Genomic DNA, 23,964 nt, shown 5'->3' on the forward strand with positions numbered 1-23,964 from the left:
ATCACGCCAGTTCCAGATGATACAGAAATGTAATTATCAAAAGAGTGGTGGATAATCTGAAAACAAAACAATAGCAAAAGAATTAAATAGTAAATACAATGCTTATCTCATACTTTTTCATTTTCAAAGTGCTTTACAAACTTAATTCTAGCTTTGCGAAGCAGTTTTCCTCTTGATTACAAAAAAGCTATTAAAGGGTAAAAAAAAAAAAAAAAACAAAAAAACCCCTAGTAATCCTGCATTGTTTTTCATTGTCTGTCTAAAAATATTTTATCTAACATTGCTACAATTGAAAGGAATTAGAGGGAAAATCTTTTTTTTTTCTAGCTTGTTGCTGTATGCATATGACAGAACTTCATGAAAAAACAGCTTCCCTCTTTCCCCTGTGTAATCAGTTTCAAGTATGAACAAAATGTGATCAGCTGGGAATTTAAGCAAGTATAATACTTTTAAATCATTTTTGGAAAATGTCTAGCTGCCATGTTGATATAAATTATTAATTTCAACATATTAGGATCAAACTGCAGCCAGGCTTCTTTTGTTTGTGCAACCTTGGGAGCACAAATATTTGCACAGACATTCTGCCACATGCACATGGAGATAAGAATTTTAGTGTACGAACCTCATTTTTTTCCATATATGTAAATTTTATCACATATACTCATAGGTGGTTGACCTGGAAAAGTGTACATGTAAAGTTGTGTACAGAAAAATGCAAAGTATATTATAAAAGTTTGGTGCTTAGGATCCAAAAGATTCCTCTTTCAGGTCTGGTAAAAAAAAAAAAAAAAACACTTCTACCTTTTTCACTTATGCAGCTGTGTAACATCTTTTTGGTCAGGAAATGTGGTGAGGCATAAACACTTTTAGTCCATCCTCTCCTTTAGAAGTGAAATGCAAATGCAAAATTTACAATTTCCTTTTTCCTAGTACAAATTCCATGCTGACTTTTAATTAGATGCACCTTTTCAGTGAGAACTGGAAATTCCTTTTCATTAAAATTCTCTGTCTTGGATACATGATCTTGATCCAATTTTCAGAACTGTTGCTTATTAACTTAATCTTCGTTGATAATAAAAGTCCACTTCAGATAATGTCTTTGAATACAGTGTCTTGAGAAATGAAAAAACTCTAAATAACATTTCTCTTTTTTTTTTCCGGACTAAATAACTTGACCCAGAAAAATAGTCTATATATAAACAGTGGTTTATAGAACAGAATACTTTCAACTTGGGGGACCTATATAAAAAATACCTTATGTGAGCTGAGATGCTCCATTCTCAAAAGAGTAAACTAAGACAAAAATTACCCAATTCCTAATCCAAAAATAATAAGTATAGATTTAAATTGAAGGACTGGGAATAGAAAAGTACTGAAACTACTATTCCTGTTAGTGTTGCAATCACTGATTGTGAAAGAAAAATTTGCACAAAAGCATTGCGTCAGTGGTTGCACCAATGAGAGCTGACCAAGCAAAAGAAAAGAGACCTACTGCTGAATTGCAGCATACAGAGAAGATACTTCAAGAATAAACAGTAACTTGTGTATCCGTTTTCTAGCACAAAAATAAATATGGCAGAGGTTTGACTATAAAGGATGGTATAGTGCAGAGTAGCTGTACAGTGGGAATATTGAATAATCCTACTCATTCCAAAATCAATGAATTCGTAGAGTGAGTGCGAGAGTTAAGGAACATTTGGAAATTGTTAGCGTGAAGCTTTGACTAAGCAGGACAGATCAAAGTGTTTGCCGGCCTGAGAGCTGGCATAGCATCAGACCGGCATCCTTCCATTGTTTATCAGCCAAAGGATTTCCAGATTCTGTTGACATGTTGCAGATGAGAAGACACCTTGGATCCTAATGCATGAGACCAACACAAAACACTGGCACCGGAGCTGTAAGCCTCAGTAAGAAAGATAAGTACTTCATCTCTGGCTACCTAGGATTCCTATAAGATATTTTTGTGAACTTTAATAATTGTGGGCCTGTTCTTACTTCCATTGAAGTCAAGGGCAAATGACTTCAGTGGTAGCAGGATCAGATCCTGTGTGAATTAAACTGCTGTTCTGGCAGGCGGAATGTAATGTATAGCATTGCAATGTATTACTTGTACCTATATTGTGTACATATAGAATGCAGAAAGGACTTGTTTGGATATCACATTCTAACTTCAAAAAATAAACTAAATTGCCTTTTGCAGAATTTACAGATGTCTCATCCTTTCCTTTATTGCTTATACTGTTACACTAGACGTGCTGAGCAACATCAGGGTCCCATAGCTGTTGTACAAAAATAGAGGCAGACATTAGGGAGACAAGCATATATATAGTGTTATGATATACGTATAAGCACTTATTCTTTTCGTTATTGCACCTTATAGTTAATGAAGTGGGGGAGGTCTCACAATTTTGGGAATATACCATTAGCATCTTTTGATGATGTTAAAGCTTCTAACAAAGTTAAAGGCTATTAAAATCCCTCCCTGACTTAAACCAGAATTTTCAAACATCCAGAGGTATGTCTGTTAAAAAATTGGAGCAGGTCTGTCATCTGTTAATTTTATGAATATTTAATTTATAGTATGAATTCACTTCAAAGACTTCTCATACTTCCAAAATAAAGCAGCAGGAATGGGAGAAAAATTTCCAACAAAAATCACTACAAGAAAAAATTCAGAAAGTGAATTCCTTCATAACTAAACTTGCACTGGATTTCAATTCCCTTATATTTATTTCTCTCTCTCTCTCTCTCTCTCAAGATGTTGGACCAAAGAAAACCAAACACAATGACTAAGCAGATCTGGCGAGTATGGATCTTCTACATGGTCATAACTGCAAATTGCTCTGAAGAAAAAGCCACAACGCAGGTGTGTCCTTCATGTGACGGCACTCATTTCTGTGACTGTTCTTCAATGAATTTAAGCACCATTCCTTCAGGGCTAACAACTGATGTCACGGGGCTAAATCTGTCCTACAACAGCATAGAACATGTCAGAGAAACTGATCTGAAGCTGGGTGTGAATCTGAGAGTGCTGCTGCTGCAATCCAATCAGATTAGGACAATATATAAGGATTCATTTATTTTTCTTGGAAAATTGGAGCATTTGGATTTATCAAATAACAAGTTGACTCACTTGTCACCCATTTGGTTTGGACATCTTTTTTCCTTACAGCACCTAAACATATGGGGTAATTTATATACAACACTGGGGGAAAATCCCTTGTTTTCTAATCTCAGAAATTTGAGATCTCTGCACCTGGGGAATAACAATTCCTTTTCTGCTATACGGAAGCAAGACTTTGATGGAATTACAGTTCTTGAGCAACTTGAGATTGACGGTCAAAGGCTCAGGCAATACGAGTCAGGGAGTTTGACAACAGTTAACAGCATAAATCATATCATCATGAACATAAATGATGTTCAGGTGTTATCAGGGATGTTAGAGGATCTTATAAATTCTGCAATATGTGTAGAACTGAGACATATAGCCTTCAATACAGCTTCTGAATCTTCATTACTGGAGCCAATGAGTCGTTCTGTCATGGAGAAACTTGTGTTTAAAAATGTTGTGTTTACAGATGCAAGTGTTATCAGAGTGGTAAACATCTTGAGGCGTGCTAAACAATTTTTGGAGCTGGAAGTGGATGATTCTGTACTACGGGGGACTGGCCAATGGCATGAGCAAATTGAAGTAAACGGAGAAAGTGCCTTTAAGGTAATCACAGTACAGAGATTAGCTATCGAACAGTTTTATTTGTTTTCAGATCTTCGTGGTGTGGAAAATCTTCTAGGTAACATTACCAAAACCACAATTGTAAATACCAATGTGTTCTTAGTGCCTTGCAGCATTTCAAAAAATTTTTTCTCACTCCTTTATCTTGATCTCAGTGAAAATTTGCTTGCAGATCCAAATTTGGAACATTCATCCTGTGACGGTGCATGGCCCTTGCTGCAAACTTTAAATTTAAGTCAAAATGCATTGGGTGATTTAGAAATGACAGGGCGAAGCCTATCTCATCTAAAACACCTTACTCACCTAGATATTAGCCGAAACAATTTTGGTGAGATTCCAGAATCGTGTCAATGGCCAGAAAACCTGAAATATTTAAATATCTCAGGCACTCAAATACCCAAAGTAACAACCTGCATTCCTCAAACTCTTGAAGTTTTGGATGTTAGTAGTAATAATCTCAATGATTTTAGATTACAGCTACCATGTCTTAAAGAACTCTACATTGCAAAAAACAAATTAAAGACCTTGCCAGATGCTCCATTTATTCCTAACTTAGTAGCCCTGAGAATCAGCAGAAACAAATTAACCAGTTTTTCTAAGGAAGAGTTTGGATCATTTAGGAAAATGGAGACACTGGATGCAGGTGACAATAATTTCATCTGTTCTTGTGAATTTCTCTCTTTCATTCAATACCAGGAGGGAATAGCTAATGTCTTGGCTAACTGGCCAGAAAACTACATCTGTGACTCTCCATCTTCTATGAGAGGGCAGCAGGTAAAAGCTGCTCGGCTTTCACTGTTTGAATGTCACAGAACTTTGCCTGTGTCCTTAATTTGCATTCTGGTGGTCTTCGTAATCCTGCTTATTGTGATTCTGGGCTACAAACTTCATGTGATCTGGTACATGAAAATGATCTGGGCTTGGCTTCAAGCAAAAAGGAAACCCAAGAAATCATACAATCAGGACTTCTGCTATGATGCTTTTGTTTCCTACAGTGAAAGAGACTCAGAATGGGTTGAAAACTTAATGGTACAGGAACTTGAGAATGCTATCCCCCCATTTAAACTGTGCCTTCATAAACGGGACTTTGTGCCTGGGAAGTGGATCATTGACAACATCATTGACTCAATTGAAAAAAGTCATAAAACTCTGTTTGTGCTGTCAGAGCACTTTGTGCAGAGCGAGTGGTGTAAGTATGAGCTGGAGTTCTCGCACTTCCGTCTCTTTGATGAGAATAATGATTCAGCAATTTTGATCCTTTTGGAGCCCATTCAGGAGCAAACAATTCCCAAAAGATTCTGTAAACTGAGGAAAATAATGAACACAAAGACCTACCTTGAATGGCCTCTTGACGAAAATCAGCAGCAAATATTTTGGAATAACTTGAAAACAGCATTAAAATCCTATGATGTCTTTTAAGGCTGAACCACTAACTCAGCCACACTACGTTTTCAAGTAGGACATTTGCTAAGCCTTTTTCCTGTTAAGAAATATTTTGTTATGCTGACTTTTATGTCAGTGTTGTGGAGGCTTGACTTGATTGCACACTAAACTAATTATAGCTTTGTTAAATGAAGGATACCAGCTGAGAACATCCAACTGTTTTAGACATTCTTTGGTCTTCTGACCTTTTTGTTAATAAGTACCCAAGCATCCCTGTCTGTAAAAATGCTTTTGGGAAGAGATTCTACTGAATCTGGTATGCTTTTGTAGTCTCTTTTTAACCATTCCAAAACAAATGCAGTTAGAGCGCTTTCTCTCTTGTAAAAAAAGAGAGCCAACATGCTGCAACATACCACAGGATCCATTGATTACATAGTCTTGTTTGTTTTAGATACCATCACACTATTTAGAGTCATTCAACAAAAATGCAGTGGAAAAGTAGAAATTGCCCAGTTGGATAAAAATAAGATCTCCTGAAGCCAGATCTTTCCCCAGGTAATACCTTAATAAAAAGAGAATAGACTAAATATGTAACTCCAGGGGAATCAGTGGATTTACAGCAGGACTGTTTGTGGCCCAGCAATTTAAGAATGAACTAACTTGACAAATATGTCAGATACTTGGTGTGAAGACTTAGAGATGTGTCCAATCTCAAAAGTCACAGGATTGCTATGTGTACATTTTAATGGTCTATGTACTTTATTATTTCTATGTGTTTATTATTTATGTTGTTGTAGGCACTATAAAAACACTGAAGTCACAATCCCTGTCCCTAGTAGCTTACCTAAAATAGTCAAACAGACAAAATGCTTGTGTGTGATGTTAAGTATGTGTCTTTGTTAGGTTTCCTCTCCTTCTTCCCATGTGCCCCAGCTAATCTGTTCCACTATCGCTGCCCCAATGTTACCCTTCTTTCTTTTATATAGTAGATTCATGTTTTTTACAATGGGATTTGTTGCACAGATGTAACCACACCTATGTAGTGGCACCAGTGCAAACCTCATGGGCAGACACCACATTGTTGTACAAAGTGAGTTGCACCCACTGTAGTTTGTCATTTTGCATAACTGAGGCACCTCAAATTAGTAAACATTATTGCAAAGATTGGCCATAATCTTTCTGTGCCTTAGTTCCCCATTTGTAAAATGGGGACAATAGTAGCATCTCCCAGAGAAGTTGTGAAGATAAATTCATTAGTGTTTGTAAGGCACCAAATACCTTGATGACAAGCACCATGGAAAATCCTATGAGGAAATGAATAATCTTGTATTCAGTGCAGGGATTAAATGCTGTACAGTAAATTAGGCACGAGGCCTCACATTAAATTATGAGGTAGAAAAGAAATATTGAAGAGTTGCTCATTTGATGAGCAACCTTTACTCACTCATCGCCTAACTTTTAAGTGCTTGACTTCAGAACTTTAATACTATATGCCTTTGTCACAGCTTGAGATACCCTGTTTAGATTCCATCTTTCCACTCTGGAAATCCATGGGGGGATTTCCCCATACAATTTCCTTTGTAGAAGCAACAGATATGAGAATTCTAAAGTAGACTAGAAATAGAAAGAAATGGGCTCTTGCACCCAATTCAAAGATCTGGATTTGAAGGGAACTCCACCTCAGGCTTCACATAAGCTTTCTAGAAGGAATTCCAGATATCCTGTGTAAACAGTTGTAACTACGGGGGCGCACCAGAAAAACAACATTTTAAAAATACTCTTGAACAGTTAGAATGATTTGGGTTTTCAGACGAAACCAACCTGCTTTTTGGAATACCCATGTGCCAGCAACTTTATCTGTACTGGTCGTGGATTATAGGTCACAGTCCGTTTAGCATTGGGTGATTCAAAGGAATTTGGTGAATGGGCTTTAACCCTACTACACAGTTTCTGCTGACATCTGCAGTAGTCTTGAGCCTGGTATACACTAAAATGTACAGGGGCAGCGAGTTGTATGGGCCCGTGGTGCCCGGGCTCCTGCAATATTCAGGGCCTGGGAGCCCAGCTCCACCAATGTTCGGGGCCAGGTCTTTCCCCTGGCCCCGCGTGACTCCCGCAAGTGTCTCCCGGCCCCCACTTAATGCCCCTGCCGGCCTTCCAGGAGCAGAGCAGCCCTGTCTCTCCCCTGCAGCTCCATGCTGCCTCCCTGCATCAACTGCTGCTGCAGGGTCCTAGTGCCCCCCATAGATTACTGCCAGGGCAGGCTGACCCTGAGCCTGCCCTTTCCCCTCAGACCCTTTCATTTTCCAGCAGGACCCTCCAACAGCACAGGAGCCCCCCCCCACCCGCAGTCACTGCTCCTGCCCCACAGTGGACAAGGGGAAGCCCCACCCCCAGTGAGGCTACAGTGAGGGGCAGCAGCGGGGAGGAGGCGCACATGTGATGGCAGCCCCCCTGGCACCCACCACAGGGGAGGTGAGGGGGCTTCCTGTAGCTGAGAGGAGCTCTAGGAGCATGTGCAGTGACAGTTGTGCAAGGTGAGTGTGGTGCAGGGGGAAAGTGGGGGGGGGGCCCTCCCCCGGAGCTCGCTGCTGCCTGCAGGAAGAGGGCTAGGGGGAATCCTCTTCTCTGGCCCTTGCCCCAGGACAGCCTGTCTGCACCCCAAACTCCTCATCCCCAGCCCTGTCCCACCCCAGAGCCTGCACCCCCTGCACCCCAACTCTCTGCCCCAGTCCTGAGCCCCTTCCAAACTCCTCATTCCCACCCCACCCCACCCCAGAACCCTCACCCCCACACCCCAACCCTCTGCCCTAACCCTGAGTCCTCTCCCACATCCCAAACCCCCATCCACAGCCCTCACCCCTGCACCCCAACCCTCTGCCTGAGCCCCTCACACCCCAAACCCCTCATCACCAGCCCCATCCCAGAACCCTCACATTTTTACATTATTTTTAAAAATATACAGTAACACCTTGCTTAACGTTGTAGTTATGTTCCTAAAAAACGCTACTTTAAGTGAAGCAATGTTAAGCGAATCCAGTTTCCCCATAAGAATTAATGTAAATAGGGGGGTTAGGTTCCAGGGAATTTTTTTTTTGCCAGATAAGACTATATTTTATATATACACACAGTATAAGTTTTAAAGAAACAATTTAATACTGATACACAGCAGTGATGATTGTGAAGCTTGGTTGAGGTGGTGAAGTCAGAGGGTGGGATATTTCCCAAAGGATGCCTTACTCCTAACTGATAAACTAGCACTCGGCTGAGCCCTCAAGGGTTAACATGTTGTTAATGCAGCCCCACACTCTATAAGGCAGCACGATGGGGGGGGGGGGGAGATGGAGACACACACCCTGCGTGTGAGAGAGAGAGACTTTGAGACAGCTGCTGCTGCCGCCAGCAAGCTCCCTCCATTGTGAGCCCTGTCGTGTCTCCCTCTGCTTGTGGAGATGGGGCAGGAATGGGGGGGACACCCTGACATCAATACCCTTCTTCTCCCTCCCCCCTGCACAGCAAGCAAGAGGTTCATGGGACCAGCTCCAAGGCAGAGGGCAGGAGCAGCAAAGGGCAGTGCGGGGAGGGACAGCTGAACTGCCAGCAATTGATAGCCTGCTGGTCGGCTGCTGCACAGGGAACTTAGGGGAACTGGGAGCTGATGCGGGGCTGTCAATCCACCCTGGTTCTAAGCCCCCACCACTAGCGCTCCAATGGGCTGCTCTTTCTGCAAGCAGTGGACAAAGCAGGTGGCTGCTAAACAACACTATAAGGGAGCATAGCGCAACTTTAAATGAGCATGTTCTCTAATTCAGAGGTTCTCAAACTCTGGTCCACGGACCACCAGTGGTCCATGAGCTCCATTCAGGTGGTTTGCGGATAGTTTCCTCTAAGGTGCACTCCTGGGCGGCTGCACATGAGAGAATGAAGGGCCACCCACCTAAGTAGTGGAGCTGCGCAGGTGTGGCTCCATTAATTAATTAGGTGCGTGGACCCTGGAGAAGACGCATATGTAAGGTGAGGTGGTGGCCTTGGGGGAATAGGGAGTAGGGCAGTGGTGTGAGAAGAAGGGGTGGGGGAATTTGGGATGTGCAGGGTTATGGTGGCCAGAGAAAGAGGCTCCAGGGCTGCGGCTGCTGGGGAGAGACCCCCTTCCTTCCCCGCTTCAGCTCTGTGGCTGCTGTGGCAAGGGAGAGATCCCCCCTCCTTTCCAGCCTGAGCTCAGGGACTGCTGCGGTGGGGAAGAGAGGGAGAGAACCCCCCTTCTTCCCAGCCCCAGCTTGGGGGCTGCTGCGGTGGGGGAGAGGGCACATCCATTGCATTAGAAAGGTTGACTACTGACATTAAAATATGAGTTGTGTGCTTTTATGTGTAGAACAAACAAAGTTAATTATTATTAAGGGTTTTTTTTATATAGCACTTTTATCCAAAGCGCTTTACAATATTAGCTAACGGTACAAACAACACTTGGAAAGATCATTAAGTGGTCTGCCAAGATCCTCAGCAATTTTCAAGTGGTCCGCGGAAAAAAAAGTTTGAGCCACAGCTCTAATTGATCAGCAACGTAACAACAAAACAACGTTAACCGGGCCGACTTTAAGTGAGGAGTTATTGTATATTGGCTTACAAAGCAGATGTGTATATGGGGCCGGACTTGGACCTGTTCTGGGCGCCACCAAAAATTATACAAACCTACTGTCCCTGATAAATGTACTATGTTTTCTTGTGGTTGTGAACAATGGTGTTAATGAACATAATGTTGAACATGATTAAGCAGTCACTGTAGACCAGGATAAATCATGTCCCCCATCATATCAGCTAATCATGATCAAACTTTCACCTGAACAGGATACTGTGGAAGTAAACTGGGACAATCTTTAGTAACTCCAGCTGATGAACTTATGCTCTAAGCAGAGGAGTGATATTTTTTGCATAGCCAGTTTTCAGAGTAGCAGCTGTGTTAGTCTGTATTCGCAAAAAGAAAAGGAGTACTTGTGGCACCTTAGAGACTAAAAAAGCTGTAGCTCACGAAAACTTATGCTCAAATAAATTTGTTAGTCTCTAAGGTAGCATAGCCAGTGTAACCAGAGACGCGCCTCTCATTCATGTGTGTTAATCCCTTATGGAATTTTATTAAACTAAAATCTTCATCAATTATACCCCTGGATAATGAATTAGACAGGTTAATTATCTAATGCTTAAAAAGGTATTTTCTTTGCGAGGAAGAAAATTGGGATGAGAAAAGAGACCAGGAGTGGGAGCAAGTGGTAAGGGAAAACAAGAATGGCAATACTGGGTCAGACCAATGGTCCATTTAGCTAAGTATCTTATCTTCCAATAGTGGCCAATGCCAGGTTCTTCAGGAGGAATGAACAAAACATGGCAATCGTTGAAGTGATTCATCCACTCCCAGCTTCTGCCAAACAGGCTAGGAATACCCAGAGCATGGGGATTCATCCCTGACCTTCTTGGCTAGTTCTTTTTTGAACCCTATTATATTTTTGGCCTTCACAACATCTCCTGGTAACAAGTTCCACAGGTTGACTGTGTGTTGTCTGAAGACATACTTCCCTTTGTTTGTTTTAAACCTACTGCCTATTAATTTCATTGGGTGACCCTTGGTTCTTGTGTTGTGTGAAGGAGTAAATAACACTTACTCACTTTCTCCACACCAGTCATGATTTTATAGCCCTCAATCATATTCCCCCTGAGTCGTCTCTTTTCCAAGCTGAACAGCCCCAGTCTTATTAATCTCTCCTCATATGGAAGCTGTTCCATACCCTTAATCATTTCTGTTGCTCTTCTCTGTATCTTTTCCAATTAGAATATACAACTTTTTTTTTGAGATGGGGTGACCAGAACTGCATCCAGTATTCAAGGTGTGCGTGTACCCTGGATTTATATAAGGCATTATCATATTTACTGTCTAATTATCTATCCCTTTCCTGATGGGGCCTAACATTGTTAGCTTTTTGACTGCTGCTGCACATTGAGCAGATCTTTTCAGAGAACTAGCCCCAAGGACTCCAAGATCCAGACTCCGGACCAGGGAGATGAGGTGGATGAGGCTTTCTTCCGGCAACTCACGGAAGCTACTAGATCGCATGCCCTGATTCTCATGGGTGACTTTAATTTTCCTGATATCTGCTGGGAGAGCAATACAGCGGTGCATAGACAATCCAGGAAGTTTTTGGAAAGCGTAGGGGACAATTTCCTGGTGCAAGTGCTAGGGGAGCCAACTAGGGGGAGCGCTTTTCTTGACCTGCTGCTCACAAACCGGGTAGAATTAGTGGGGGAAGCAAAAGTGGATGGGAATCTGGGAGGCAGTGACCATGAGTTGGTTGAGTTCAGGATCCTGACGCAGGGAAGAAAGGTAAGCAGCAGGATACGGACCCTGGACTTCAGGAAAGCAGACTTTGACTCCCTCAGGGAACAGATGGCCAGGATCCCCTGGGGGACTAACATGAAAGGGAAGGGAGTCCAGGAGAGCTGGCTGTATTTCAAGGAATCCCTGTTGAGGTTACAGGGACAAACCATCCCGATGAGTCGAAAGAATAGTAAATATGGCAGGCGACCAGCTTGGCTTAATGGTGAAATCCTAGCGGATCTTAAACATAAAAAAGAAGCTTACAAGAAGTGGAAGGTTGGACATATGACCAGGGAAGAGTATAAAAATATTGCTCGGGCATGTAGGAAAGATATCAGGAGGGCCAAATCGCACCTGGAGCTGCAGCTAGCAAGAGATGTCAAGAGTAACAAGAAGGGTTTCTTCAGGTATGTTGGCAACAAGAAGAAAGCCAAGGAAAGTGTGGGCCCCTTACTGAATGAGGGAGGCAAGCTAGTGACAGAGGATGTGGAAAAAGCTAATGTACTCAATGCTTTTTTTGCCTCTGTTTTCACTAACAAGGTCAGCTCCCAGACTGCTGTGCTGGGCAACACAAAATGGGGAAGAGATGGCCAGCCCTCTGTAGAGATAGAGGTGGTTAGGGACTATTTAGAAAAGCTGGACGTGCACAAGTCCATGGGGCCGGACGAATTGCATCCGAGAGTGCTGAAGGAATTGGCGGCTGTGATTGCAGAGCCCTTGGCCATTATCTTTGAAAACTCGTGGCGAACGGGGGAAGTCCCGGATGACTGGAAAAAGGCTAATGTAGTGCCCATCTTTAAAAAAGGGAAGAAGGAGGATCCTGGGAACTACAGGCCAGTCAGCCTCACCTCAGTCCCTGGAAAAATCATGGAGCAGGTCCTCAAAGAATCAATCCTGAAGCACTTAGAGGAGAGGAAAGTGATCAGGAACAGTCAGCATGGATTCACCAAGGGAAGGTCATGCCTGACTAATCTAATCGCCTTTTATGATGAGATTACTGGTTCTGTGGATGAAGGGAAAGCAGTGGATGTATTGTTTCTTGACTTTAGCAAAGCTTTTGACACGGTCTCCCACAGCATTCTTGTCAGCAAGTTAAGGAAGTATGGGCTGGATGAATGCACTATAAGGTGGGTAGAAAGCTGGCTAGATTGTCGGGCTCAACGGGTAGTGATCAATGGCTCCATGTCTAGTTGGCAGCCGGTGTCAAGTGGAGTGCCCCAGGGGTCGGTCCTGGGGCCCGTTTTGTTCAATATCTTCATAAATGATCTGGAGGATGGTGTGGATTGCACTCTCAGCAAATTTGCGGATGATACTAAACTGGGAGGAGTGGTAGATACGCTGGAGGGGAGGAATAGGATACAGAAGGACCTAGACAAATTGGAGGATTGGGCCAAAAGAAATCTAATGAGGTTCAATAAGGATAAATGCAGGGTCCTGCACTTAGGATGGAAGAATCCAATGCACCGCTACAGACTAGGGACCGAATGGCTCGGCAGCAGTTCTGTGGAAAAGGACCTGGGGTGACAGTGGACGAGAAGCTGGATATGAGTCAGCAGTGTGCCCTTGTTGCCAAGAAGGCCAATGGCATTTTGGGATGTATAAGTAGGGGCATAGCGAGCAGATCGAGGGACGTGATCGTTCCCCTCTATTCGACACTGGTGAGGCCTCATCTGGAGTACTGTGTCCAGTTTTGGGCCCCACACTACAGGAAGGATGTGGATAAATTGGAAAGAGTACAACGAAGGGCAACGAAAATGATTAGGGGTCTAGAGCACATGACTTATGAGGAGAGGCTGAGGGAGCTGGGATTGTTTAGTCTGCAGAAGAGAAGAATGAGGGGGGATTTGATAGCTGCTTTCAACTACCTGAAAGGGGGTTTCAAAGAGGATGGCTCTAGACTGTTCTCAATGGTAGCAGATGACAGAACGAGGAGTAATGGTCTCAAGTTGCAATGGGGGAGGTTTAGATTGGATATTAGGAAAAACTTTTTCACTAAGAGGGTGGTGAAACACTGGAATGCGTTACCTAGGGAGGTGGTAGAATCTCCTTCCTTAGAGGTTTTTAAGGTCAGGCTTGACAAAGCCCTGGCTGGGATGATTTAACTGGGACTTGGTCCTGCTTTGAGCAGGGGGTTGGACTAGATGACCTTCTGGGGTCCCTTCCAACCCTGATATTCTATGATTCTAAGATCTCTTTCTCGAGTGGTAACAGCTAATTTAGATCCCACCATTTTATATGTACAGTCCGGGTTATGTTGTCCAATGTGCATTACTCTGCATTTATTAACATTGATCTCATCCGCCATTTTGTTGCTCAGTCACCCAGCTTTGTGAGGCCCCTTGGTAACTTTTTGCAGCCAGCTTTGGACTTAACTAGCTGGAGAAATGTTGTACTGTCTGTAAACTCTGCCACCTCAGCGTGCATCCCTTTCCCCAGCTCGTTTATGAATAGGGTGAGCTGAACAGCACTATTCCCAGCCCAGACCCCCACTCTACCGCTTGTCATTCTGAAAACGGACCCTTTATTCCCCGGCTTTGTCTCCTATCTTTACAGTAACTGATCCCTGGGAGCACCTTCCCTCTGAGCCCCTGGCTGCTGCGGGGAGGTAAAGAAGAGCGTGCAGCGAGTGACAGGGGGGAGACGGGAACAGATACAGCGAAGCCTCCCCCCGGGGGAAGTCCCAGGAAGCAGGGTTCGGGAAGCGGAGCGCTGGCTGGCTGGCTGGCTGGCTGGCTGGGAGGACCACCAGTGCCTGGCCACCGTTGACTTTGCCTTGCAGCCTGTCAGGAAAGGGAGAGGGGGCGAGCGAAGGCGGGAGGAGATGCCCGGCAGGCGGCGAGCGGGGGAGCTGCCGGTGGCCACGACGGTCTCCTCTGCCCCCGGGGCTCGCTGCCGCAGGCGGCTTCTCTGCGCGGGCGGGGCTCTCCCGGAGCCCTGCGGCGCCCGAGCGGCCCCGCCGCTGCACCTGCCCTCCCGCGGGGACGAGCCGGAGCCGGAGCGGGCGCCGCCTGGGGCGCTCGCGGCCGGCCAGCGCGGAGGAGGCTGAGGGCGAGGTGGGAGCCAGCGCGACAAGCTCGCCCCCGCTACCCACCCAGTGCGGCCGCAGGCGGGTCCCGGGTCCCCGGGGCTTGCAGCCCCCAGGCGGGAGGAGCGGCTCCGTGCAGCGCTGGGGCGAGCGGGGACAGAGTAAAGCAGCCTCTGCCCTGGGGTTGAGTCTGGTCCCGGCCTTGCTGGGTCCCACAAAACGGGCTCCCCGCGGGCCCTATTTGACAGCTTACAGCCCTGGCTTATTGGTTGCTGGGCGCCTGGTTTGTAGGAGCTCTTCGTTCTCCGGGATATTGGTGTATTCGACCTCGCATCGCCGCCCGGAGAAGCCCGGAGTTGAGGACAGGCGCCGCGTGAGTCACACACCTGACTAGGTAAAGTAGAAATAATAATCTCTGTCGGGTTGGGCCCTGGGGCAGCTCTGTATTTATCGGACGTTTTCCCTGCCGTGCCCATCGTGGTCCGATCCAACGGGCTCAGGACTTCGCATGTTTGTATCTGATTAATGTAACGGTATTAAGTATCTTAGCAGGTTTCAGAGTAGCAGCCGTGTTAGTCTGTATCCGCAAAAAGAAAAGGAGGACTTGCGGCACCTTAGAGGCTAACACATTTATTTGAGCATAAGCTTTCGTGAGCTACAGCTCACTTCATCGGATGCATTTGGTGGAAAAAACAGAGGAGAGATTTATATACACACACACAGAGAACATGAAACAATGGGTTTATCATACACACTGTAAGGAGAGTGATCACTTAAGATAAGCCATCACCAACAGCAGGGGGGGAAGGAGGAAAACCTTTCATGGTGACAAGCAAGGTAGGCTAATTCCAGCAGTTAACAAGAATATCAGAGGAACAGTGGGGGGTGGGGTGGGAGGGGGGAGAAATAACATGGGGAAATAGTTTTACTTTGTGTAATGACTCATCCATTCCCAGTCTCTATTCAAGCCTAAGTTAATTGTATCCAGTCTGCAAATTAATTCCAATTCAGCAGTCTCTCGTTGGAGTCTGGTTTTGAAGCTTTTTTGTTGAAGGATAGCCACTCTTAGGTCTGTGATCGAGTGACCAGAGAGATTGAAGTGTTCTCCAACTGGTTTTTGAATGTTATAATTCTTGACGTCTGATTTGTGTCCATTCATTCTTTTACGTAGAGACTGTCCAGTTTGGCCAATGTACATGGCAGAGGGGCATTGCTGGCACATGATGGCATATATCACATTCGTAGATGCGCAGGTGAACGAGCCTCTGATAGTGTGGCTGATGTGATTAGGCCCTATGATGGTATCCCCTGAATAGATATGTGGACAGAGTTGGCAACGGGCTTTGTTGCAAGGATAGGTTCCTGGGTTAGTGGTTCTGTTGTGTGGTGTGTGGTTGCTGGTGAGTATTTGACCATCAACCTCAGCCTGGACCAGTCCACACAAGAGATCCACTTCCTGGACACTACGGTGCTAATAAGCGATGGTCACATAACCACCACCCTATATCGGAAACCTACTGACCGCTATTCCTACCTACATGCCTCTAGCTTTCATCCAGATCATACCACTCGATCCATTGTCTACAGCCAAGCGCTATGATATAACTGCATTTGCTCCAACCCCTCAGACAGAGACAAACACCTACAAGATCTCTATCATGCATTCCTACAACTACAATACCCACCTGCTGAAGTGAAGAAACAGATTGACAGAGCCAGAAGAGTACCCAGAAGTCACCTACTACAGGACAGGCCCAACAAAGAAAACAACAGAACGCCACTAGCCATCACCTTCAGCCACCAACTAAAACCTCTCCAACGCATCATCAAGGATCTACAACCTATCCTGAAGGACGACCCATCACTCTCACAGATCTTGGGAGACAGACCAGTCCTTGCTTACAGACAGCCCCCCAATCTGAAGCAAATACTCACCAGCAACCACACACCACACAACAGAACCACTAACCCAGGAACCTATCCTTGCAACAAAGCCCGTTGCCAACTCTGTCCACATATCTATTCAGGGGATACCATCATAGGGCCTAATCACATCAGCCACACTATCAGAGGCTCGTTCACCTGCGCATCTACGAATGTGATATATGCCATCATGTGCCAGCAATGCCCCTCTGCCATGTACATTGGCCAAACTGGACAGTCTCTACGTAAAAGAATAAATGGGCACAAATCAGACATCAAGAATTATAACATTCAAAAACCAGTCGGAGAACACTTCAGTCTCTCCGATCACACGATTACAGACCTGAGAGTGGCTGTCCTCCAACAAAAAAACTTCAAAAACAGATTCCAACGAAAGACTGCTGAATTAATTTGCAAACTGGATACAATTAATTTAGGCTTGAATAGAGATTAGGAGTGGATGAGTCATTACATAAAGTAAAACTATTTCCCCACGTTATTTCTCCCCCACCCCACCCCCCACTGTTCCTCAGACGTTCTTGTTAACTGCTGGAAATGGCCCACCTTGATTATCACCACAAAAGGTTTTCCTCCTTCCCCGCCTGCTGGTAATAGCTCATCTTAAGTGATCACTCTCCTTTCAGTGTGTATGATAAAACCCATTGTTTCATGTTCTCTGTGTGTATATAAATCTCCCCACTGTATTTTCCACCGAATGCATCCGATGAAGTGAGCTGTAGCTCACGAAAGCTTATGCTCAAATAAATTTGTTAGTCTCTAAGGTGCCACAAGTACTCCTTTTCTTTTTTGAGTGAAGATAAACGTGTCTGCAGAATCAGGTCTTGAATCTGTACAACAGCTTGCAAATTACAAAGTTAGGTCATACCAAGTTTATAGTACAGACATTAATGTGTCTCTCCCTGCAAATATTTGATTGATGATAGGTGTTTCTGAATTTCTACCTGACAATCCTTTTTAGTGGCATGGACTTCTTTCCAAAGCAATGATGCTGTGTAGGGGCAAGATAACATTGTTACCTTGATGGGGAAAAAACTTTTAAAAAAGCCACGAATATGGTCAAGATCTTAAATTTAATTACTAGCCAGAAATATGAAAGTGAGGGTAGTGGCAAAAATTGAACACAAATGAGAATGGGATTTTCCCTGGCATTTCACACAATAACACAGCCGAAAGCAGAAGACTGGGAAAAGTGCCCAGCATAATGCATGTTAAAGAAAAGCTTGATTGTTTCAAATATATGAGAAGTAACTCAAGAATTCTTTCCCCTCCATGCAATTTGCTCCACAGTGCATCCAAGTGAAGTTTCAGTTTAGGCTACTGACCAAAGAAGTGCTGGTGACTGTGGAGCATGGTGTCTGTAGCTGAGTCAACTAGAGATTACCACCTAGTGGCTAGCCATTTCCTCACTTTTTGTCCAGAATTTTCTATCTGTAAATAACTTCCCATATTTGCCATATTACTCAGTGTTTTCTTTTGAATTTCCTCAGCCATTTAAGAGGCAAAGAGGGTTCTTTCTGCATTTTATAAAGTGGGTACATTTGGGGTTCATGAAATTGAGGGTCTGATTGTAATCCAGCTATTTAATTTTATGCCCCTTCCCCATCACTGTAGTGACTGAGCAACCTAATATGATTGAGATAAGCCCATAGTCAGAGCAGAGGGTAGGGAAAGCTGGAAGCCCCAGTGCTGACCTGCTCCTTTTCCAGAAGTACTAGACAACTGGGCTGAGAACAGGGGAAAAGTTAAAGGGGAAAGCAGCTCCTTTGATACCCCCCAGCTTGTTGGCCCTATGTATTCTTTGCTGTTGTGACTTCCATTGCTGTATCAGGAGCATAGCTGAGCCTAGAGAAGTGTGAATAGTGTAGTCATATCCAGTGATGAGCTCCAGAAGCTCAAGAACCGGTTCCTTCACTCGCTCTGGGTCTTCGGCGGCACTTCGGTGTCACGTCCTTCAGTTCCTCCGGGTCTTCGGTGGCACTGAAGGACCCACCGCTGAAATGCCGCTGAAGACCCGGAGTGAGTGAAGGACCCGCCGCCGAAGATCCGGAGTGAGTGAAGGACTCGCAGCCGAAGTGCCGCCAAAGGCTCGGAGCGCCATCGGGTCAGTAAAAATTCACCTGGGAGCCTCCCCAGCCGAGAGCTCAGGTGGGATGGACAGGACGGTCCCGTGGGCCACATCCTGTCCATCCTGCCTGAGATTCCCCACCCCTTTAACAACCAGTTCTAAACTGGCTTCAAAATTTAACAACCGGTTCGTGTGAACCGGTGCGAACCAGCTCCAGCTCACCACTGGTCATATCTCGGGATTCTCCGCCCATGATTTCCACTCTGTGGCCAAAGTTCTAGGGAGAGGCAGCAATAATAGGAAAAAAGGAGGGATAGGTGAGAGTGGTGGGGGGCCTCGTGCGTGGGGAGAGTGTCCTAGTGTGGGGCCAGGATGTGGTGGGGAGGTGTGAAGGGAGGGGTTGAAGAAATGCACCCTCCCCCAATATATAAAATAAATGCACAAACACCGATGAGTCTATCCCTTTAAATAACCATAAGACTAGCACTATTTAGGAACAGCACAGGTGAAGGTTTAGGCAGCTGCTTTCTTAATCCCCTGGTAACCTTTTCTCTGCTCTTGTGGTACTCACAAGGGCTATGGGAAAACGTGGAGGAAGCCTCTTTCCAAGCATCTTATCCTAGTTTCTTTTTGGTCTATGGTTGGTATTCTGCTACGTAGCCACTGACAAGCCTCAGATGGGAGAGAAGGAAAGAAGAATGGGGGGGCATAGCCATCTGCACTGTGGGGCTGGGGAAGGCAGAACAAAGGACTCCGTTGACGGCAAAGAATGTACCAGTGTTCTTTCTACCTGCTCAGACAGGGCCTACAGTAGGCTGGGCTAGCAGTACATTAGCTGCCCCACAAAGCCATGCCACTCCTGACACACAAACACTCTCATTTTGCAATCTGGTCATTTCCTGTAAAAAAGCTGAAAAATGAGATGCTAAGTGGGGCAGCCAATGAACAAGGATGAGCGGCTGTCAGCAATGCTAACCAGAACATCCACCAGAAGAAAAGGCGCTGGCAGCATAAAGTCACCATAGCCTTCTCTCTGCTGAGGGTCTGTAGGAACCAGTGCTACATCAGTGTTGAACCCTCCTCTCAGGGATTTATTGTCAATATTTACAAATATTGGTTTGTCATCACTGTCCATATACAATATGGTAATGAAGGCCCTGCACAGACACCTAGGAAAAGGCAATCCCTGAGCCCAAGACTTCACAAGCTAAAAAGTCAAAAGCCAGCTGAAGGTTGAGGGAAAGGATTCAACACACACAATGCCTTTTCTTCATTTTCAAAGAAACATTATGCAGAAATAGTGACATATCTTGAAAATAATGTTATGATTCAATAAGCTATTTCTACAAGATATTGATTGTCCCCAGCTCTCATTGACTTCAATGGGAGCTGAAATGCACAGAAAGTGTAAGCAACCCTACAGCTTAAAATTTGTACACAAAATGAAATCTGCAGATTTGTGAGATGGGAGGGAATAGAGGGCGTTTTTTTAAAAAGCAATTTGTTGGTTCCTAGCTACTTTTTGAGCATAAAAAGGACAAGGCCAGTAAATATTACATTATTATTAAGTTTATGACAGGTTTCAGAGTAGCAGCCGTGTTAGTCTGTATTCGCAAAAAGAAAAGGAGTACTTGTGGCACCTTAGAGACTAACAAATTTATTTGAGCATAAGCTTTCATGAGCTACATCGGTTGCATCCGATGAAGTGAGCTGTAGCTCACGAAAGCTTATGCTCAAATAAATTTGTTAGTCTCTAAGGTGCTACAAGTACTCCTTTTCTTTTTTATTAAGTTTATGAATGTTTGACTACATTATTCACTGATCTGTGAAAGACTGGTTCAGATAGTAATTAATTTGATGTTTTTCATTCCAAAGTTAAACACAGCAGGAATAGAAAAAGGAACTGAAAGCCAAACAGAAAATCATTCTAGCACATGTATGTACAATCTGATTTTCTTGATGTAATATTTTAAACACTTGATATATTTTTCATGTTCCAAGGGCTTTACAAACAATAACTATACATAACACCTTATTGAAGATAGGCCAGTAGAGACTATTTTTCAAGTTTGGCCTTTTTACCACTAATCATTCATGTTATGCTTATTCTGTCTCTCTTAAATTTTAGGTAAAATCATGCCTAACCAACTCTGGAAAGGGTGGGTCATCTACATGGTCCTAACGGCAAACCTTTCTGAAGAAAAAGCCACGATGCAGGTGTGTCCTTCATGTAATACCACTAATTTCTGTGACTGTTCTTCAATGAATTTAAGCACCATTCCTTCAGGGCTAACAACTGATATCATGGGGCTAAATCTGTCCTACAACAGCATAAAATATATCGGAGAAACTGATCTGATGCTAGGTGTGAATCTGAGAGTGCTGCTGCTGCAATCTAATCAAATTTGGACAATAGATAAGGAATCATTTATTTTCCTTGGAAAATTGGAGCATTTGGATTTATCAAATAATAAGTTGACTCACTTGTCACCCATTTGGTTTGGACATCTTTTTTCCTTACGGAATCTAAACATACGGGGTAATTTATATACAACACTGGGGGAAAATCCCTTGTTTTCTAATCTCAGAAATTTGAGATCTCTGCACCTGGGGAATAACAATTCCTTTTCTGCTATACGGAAGCAAGACTTTGATGGAATTACAGTTCTTGAGCAACTTGAGATTGACGGTCAAAGGCTCAGGCAATACGAGTCAGGGAGTTTGACAACAGTTAACAGCATAAATCATACCATCCTGAACATAAAAGATGTTCAGGTGTTATCGGTGATGGTAGAAGATTTTATACATTCTGTAATATGTTTAGAATTGAGACATATAGCCTTCTATACAGCTTCTGAATCTTCATTACTGGAGCCAATGAGTCGTTCTGTCATGGAGAAACTTGTGTTTAAAAATGTTGTGTTTACAGATGCAAGCACTGACAAAATGTTAAACATCTTGGTGAATGCTGAGCAATTGTTGGAGCTGGAGCTGGACAATTGTATGCTGCAGGGAACGGGACACTGGCACGACCCAATTAAAATAACGAGAAAAAGCCCCATGGAAGTCGTGACAATATGGAGATTAACTATAGACAAATTTTATTTGTTTTCAGATCTTAGCAGTTTGAAAAATCTTATAAGTAACATTACCAAAATCACAGTTGTAAATACTAAAGTCTTCTTGGTGCCTTGCAGCATTTCAAGAAATTTTTCCTCACTCCTTTATCTTGATCTCAGTGAAAATTTGCTTGCAGATCCAAATTTGGAACATTCATCCTGTGACGGTGCATGGCCCTTGCTGCAAACTTTGAATTTAAGTCAAAATGCATTGGGTGATTTAGAAATGACAGGACGAAGTCTATCTCATCTAAAACACCTTACTCATCTAGATATTAGCCAAAACAATTTTGGTGAGATTCCAGAATCGTGTCAATGGCCAGAAAACCTGAAATATTTAAATATCTCAGGCACTCAAATACCCAAAGTAACAACCTGCATTCCTCAAACTCTTGAAGTTTTGGATGTTAGTAGTAATAATCTAAATGATTTTAGATTAAACCTACCACATCTTAAAGAACTCTACATTGCAAAAAACAAATTAAAGACCTTGCCAGATGCTCCATTTATTCCTAACTTAGTAGCCCTGAGAATCAGCAGAAACAAATTAACCAGTTTTTCTAAGGAAGAGTTTGGATCATTTAGGAAAATGGAGACACTGGATGCAGGTGACAATAATTTCATCTGTTCTTGTGAATTTCTCTCTTTCATTCAATACCAGGAGGGAATAGCTAATGTCTTGGCTAACTGGCCAGAAAACTACATCTGTGACTCTCCATCTTCTGTGAGAGGGCAGCAGGTAAAAGCTGCTCGGCTTTCACTGTTTGAATGTCACAGAACTTTGGCTGTGTCCTTAATTTGCATTCTGGTGGTCTTGGTAAACCTGCTTATTGTGATCCTGGGCTACAAACTTCATGTGATCTGGTACATGAAAACGACCTGGGCTTGGCTTCAAGCAAAAAGGAAACCCAAGAAATCATATAATCAGGACCTCTGCTATGATGTTTTTGTTTCCTACAGTGAAAGAGACTCAGAATGGGTTGAAAACTTAATGGTACAGGAACTTGAGAACGCTTTCCCGCCATTTAAACTGTGCCTTCATAAACGGGACTTTGTGCCTGGGAAGTGGATCATTGACAACATCATTGACTCAATTGAAAAAAGTCATAAAACTCTGTTTGTGCTGTCAGAGCACTTTGTGCAGAGCGAGTGGTGTAAGTATGAGCTGGAGTTCTCGCACTTCCGTCTCTTTGATGAGAATAATGATTCAGCAATTTTGATTCTTTTGGAGCCCATTCAGGAGCAAACAATTCCCAAAAGATTCTGTAAACTGAGGAAAATAATGAACACAAAGACCTATCTTGAATGGCCTCTCGATGAAAATCAGCAACTGATATTTTGGTTTAATTTGAAAACAGCATTAAAATGCTAGAAAAGGCCTGTCGAGACTGAGTCAGTAATGGGTCAACTATAACAGCCTGATCCCATTATATTTGCAGGATTAGGCTCCTAAATTTCCATGAAAGCTGAAAACACTGGAGTTTCTATGTGGTGTTGTGAAAATAGTTTTTAATCTATAGTCATGAAATTTGTGTTAAGGAAATATATGCATTGAGGACAGAAAATTGTTTAGAGATTTGTCCATATCGTCTCTGCATACATGTCTGTAAAAAGGCTGTAGTGCAAAAACATGCAAAATCTGGTGCAATTCTGTATTCTATATATAAACCATTTAAAATCAAATGTAGTCATCCTATTTATATACTTAAGATTATTTTTTACTAGCACCTGCTCCTCAGAGGTATTAAGACACCCAACTCCTTTTGAAATCAATTGGAATTGGACACCTGAATACCTTTGACAACCTGTGCCTAAGTGCCTGCCACGTTATTAGACTGGCAATGCAAGATCATTGATAGACTCCATTGAGCCTTTTACTCTTCACTCTTCCCTGGTTATGGGGCCTTGCTTCAGGTATAGTTCTTTTAGGGTGTGGGGGGTTGAGAATGTTAGTCTGGTTACTTTTTGTAAAGTAAAATAATGTAAAGAAAGTAAATCCAGAGTTATAAAACATGTAACCCAAGGAAACATTTGGCTGTTGCTCAAATTTGTTGTTAATTCTTTCAAGGCCTGATCTAGCTCTCATTTAAATCAATTGGGAAACTTCCCATTTGATTTTCGTTGGAATTGGTCTGGACCAAGGATAAAAATGTCAAACGTCCCGATAGCTATGTTTATACTGCAATTACAGAGTGCAACTGCAGGTTCTGTACATATACCCAAGCTAGTTTGAATCTAGCTAGATCTGATCCTGCAATCCTGAAGCCACAGGAGCATGCACTTCAGCACAGGCTATGCAAACTCGCCTCAAACTCTGGATAACTATTCACA

The 23,964-nt window shown here is 43.5% G+C and overlaps 2 protein-coding genes across 3 annotated transcripts; both read left to right on the plus strand.

The window, feature by feature from the left end:
* The first annotated feature begins 330 nt into the window (after positions 1 to 330).
* LOC119855141 (toll-like receptor 2 type-2) lies at positions 331 to 5,939 on the plus strand. Of its 2 annotated transcripts, none has more exons than XM_038400642.2 (3): positions 331 to 438; positions 1,838 to 1,916; positions 2,758 to 5,939. In XM_038400642.2, exon 3 carries the CDS (start codon positions 2,759 to 2,761, stop codon positions 5,150 to 5,152), a length of 2,394 nt encoding a protein of 797 aa, XP_038256570.1. In that variant the 5' UTR covers positions 331 to 438; positions 1,838 to 1,916; position 2,758; the 3' UTR covers positions 5,153 to 5,939. The 2 variants fall into 2 exon arrangements, with proteins under 2 accessions (XP_038256570.1, XP_038256571.1); XM_038400643.2 differs by having other exon boundaries at positions 333 to 438; positions 1,838 to 1,907; positions 2,759 to 5,939.
* Positions 5,940 to 14,058: 8,119 nt separating this feature from the next.
* Positions 14,059 to 23,316, plus strand: LOC119855269 (toll-like receptor 2 type-2). The gene is made up of 2 exons (XM_043513177.1): positions 14,059 to 14,899; positions 20,643 to 23,316. The coding sequence occupies exon 2, from the start codon at positions 20,651 to 20,653 to the stop codon at positions 23,003 to 23,005; it is 2,355 nt and encodes a 784-aa protein (XP_043369112.1). The 5' UTR covers positions 14,059 to 14,899; positions 20,643 to 20,650; the 3' UTR covers positions 23,006 to 23,316.
* The last annotated feature ends 648 nt before the right edge of the window (positions 23,317 to 23,964 follow it).

Source organism: Dermochelys coriacea, chromosome 4 (genome assembly GCF_009764565.3).
Source record: "Dermochelys coriacea isolate rDerCor1 chromosome 4, rDerCor1.pri.v4, whole genome shotgun sequence".
Taxonomy (NCBI): domain Eukaryota; kingdom Metazoa; phylum Chordata; order Testudines; family Dermochelyidae; genus Dermochelys; species Dermochelys coriacea.

Excerpts from the sequence above, each read along its gene's own strand:
- LOC119855269 (XM_043513177.1), top strand. The coding sequence starts at position 20,651 with ATGCCTAACCAACTCTGGAAAGGGTGGGTCATCTACATGGTCCTAACG.
- LOC119855141 (XM_038400642.2), top strand. The coding sequence starts at position 2,759 with ATGTTGGACCAAAGAAAACCAAACACAATGACTAAGCAGATCTGGCGA.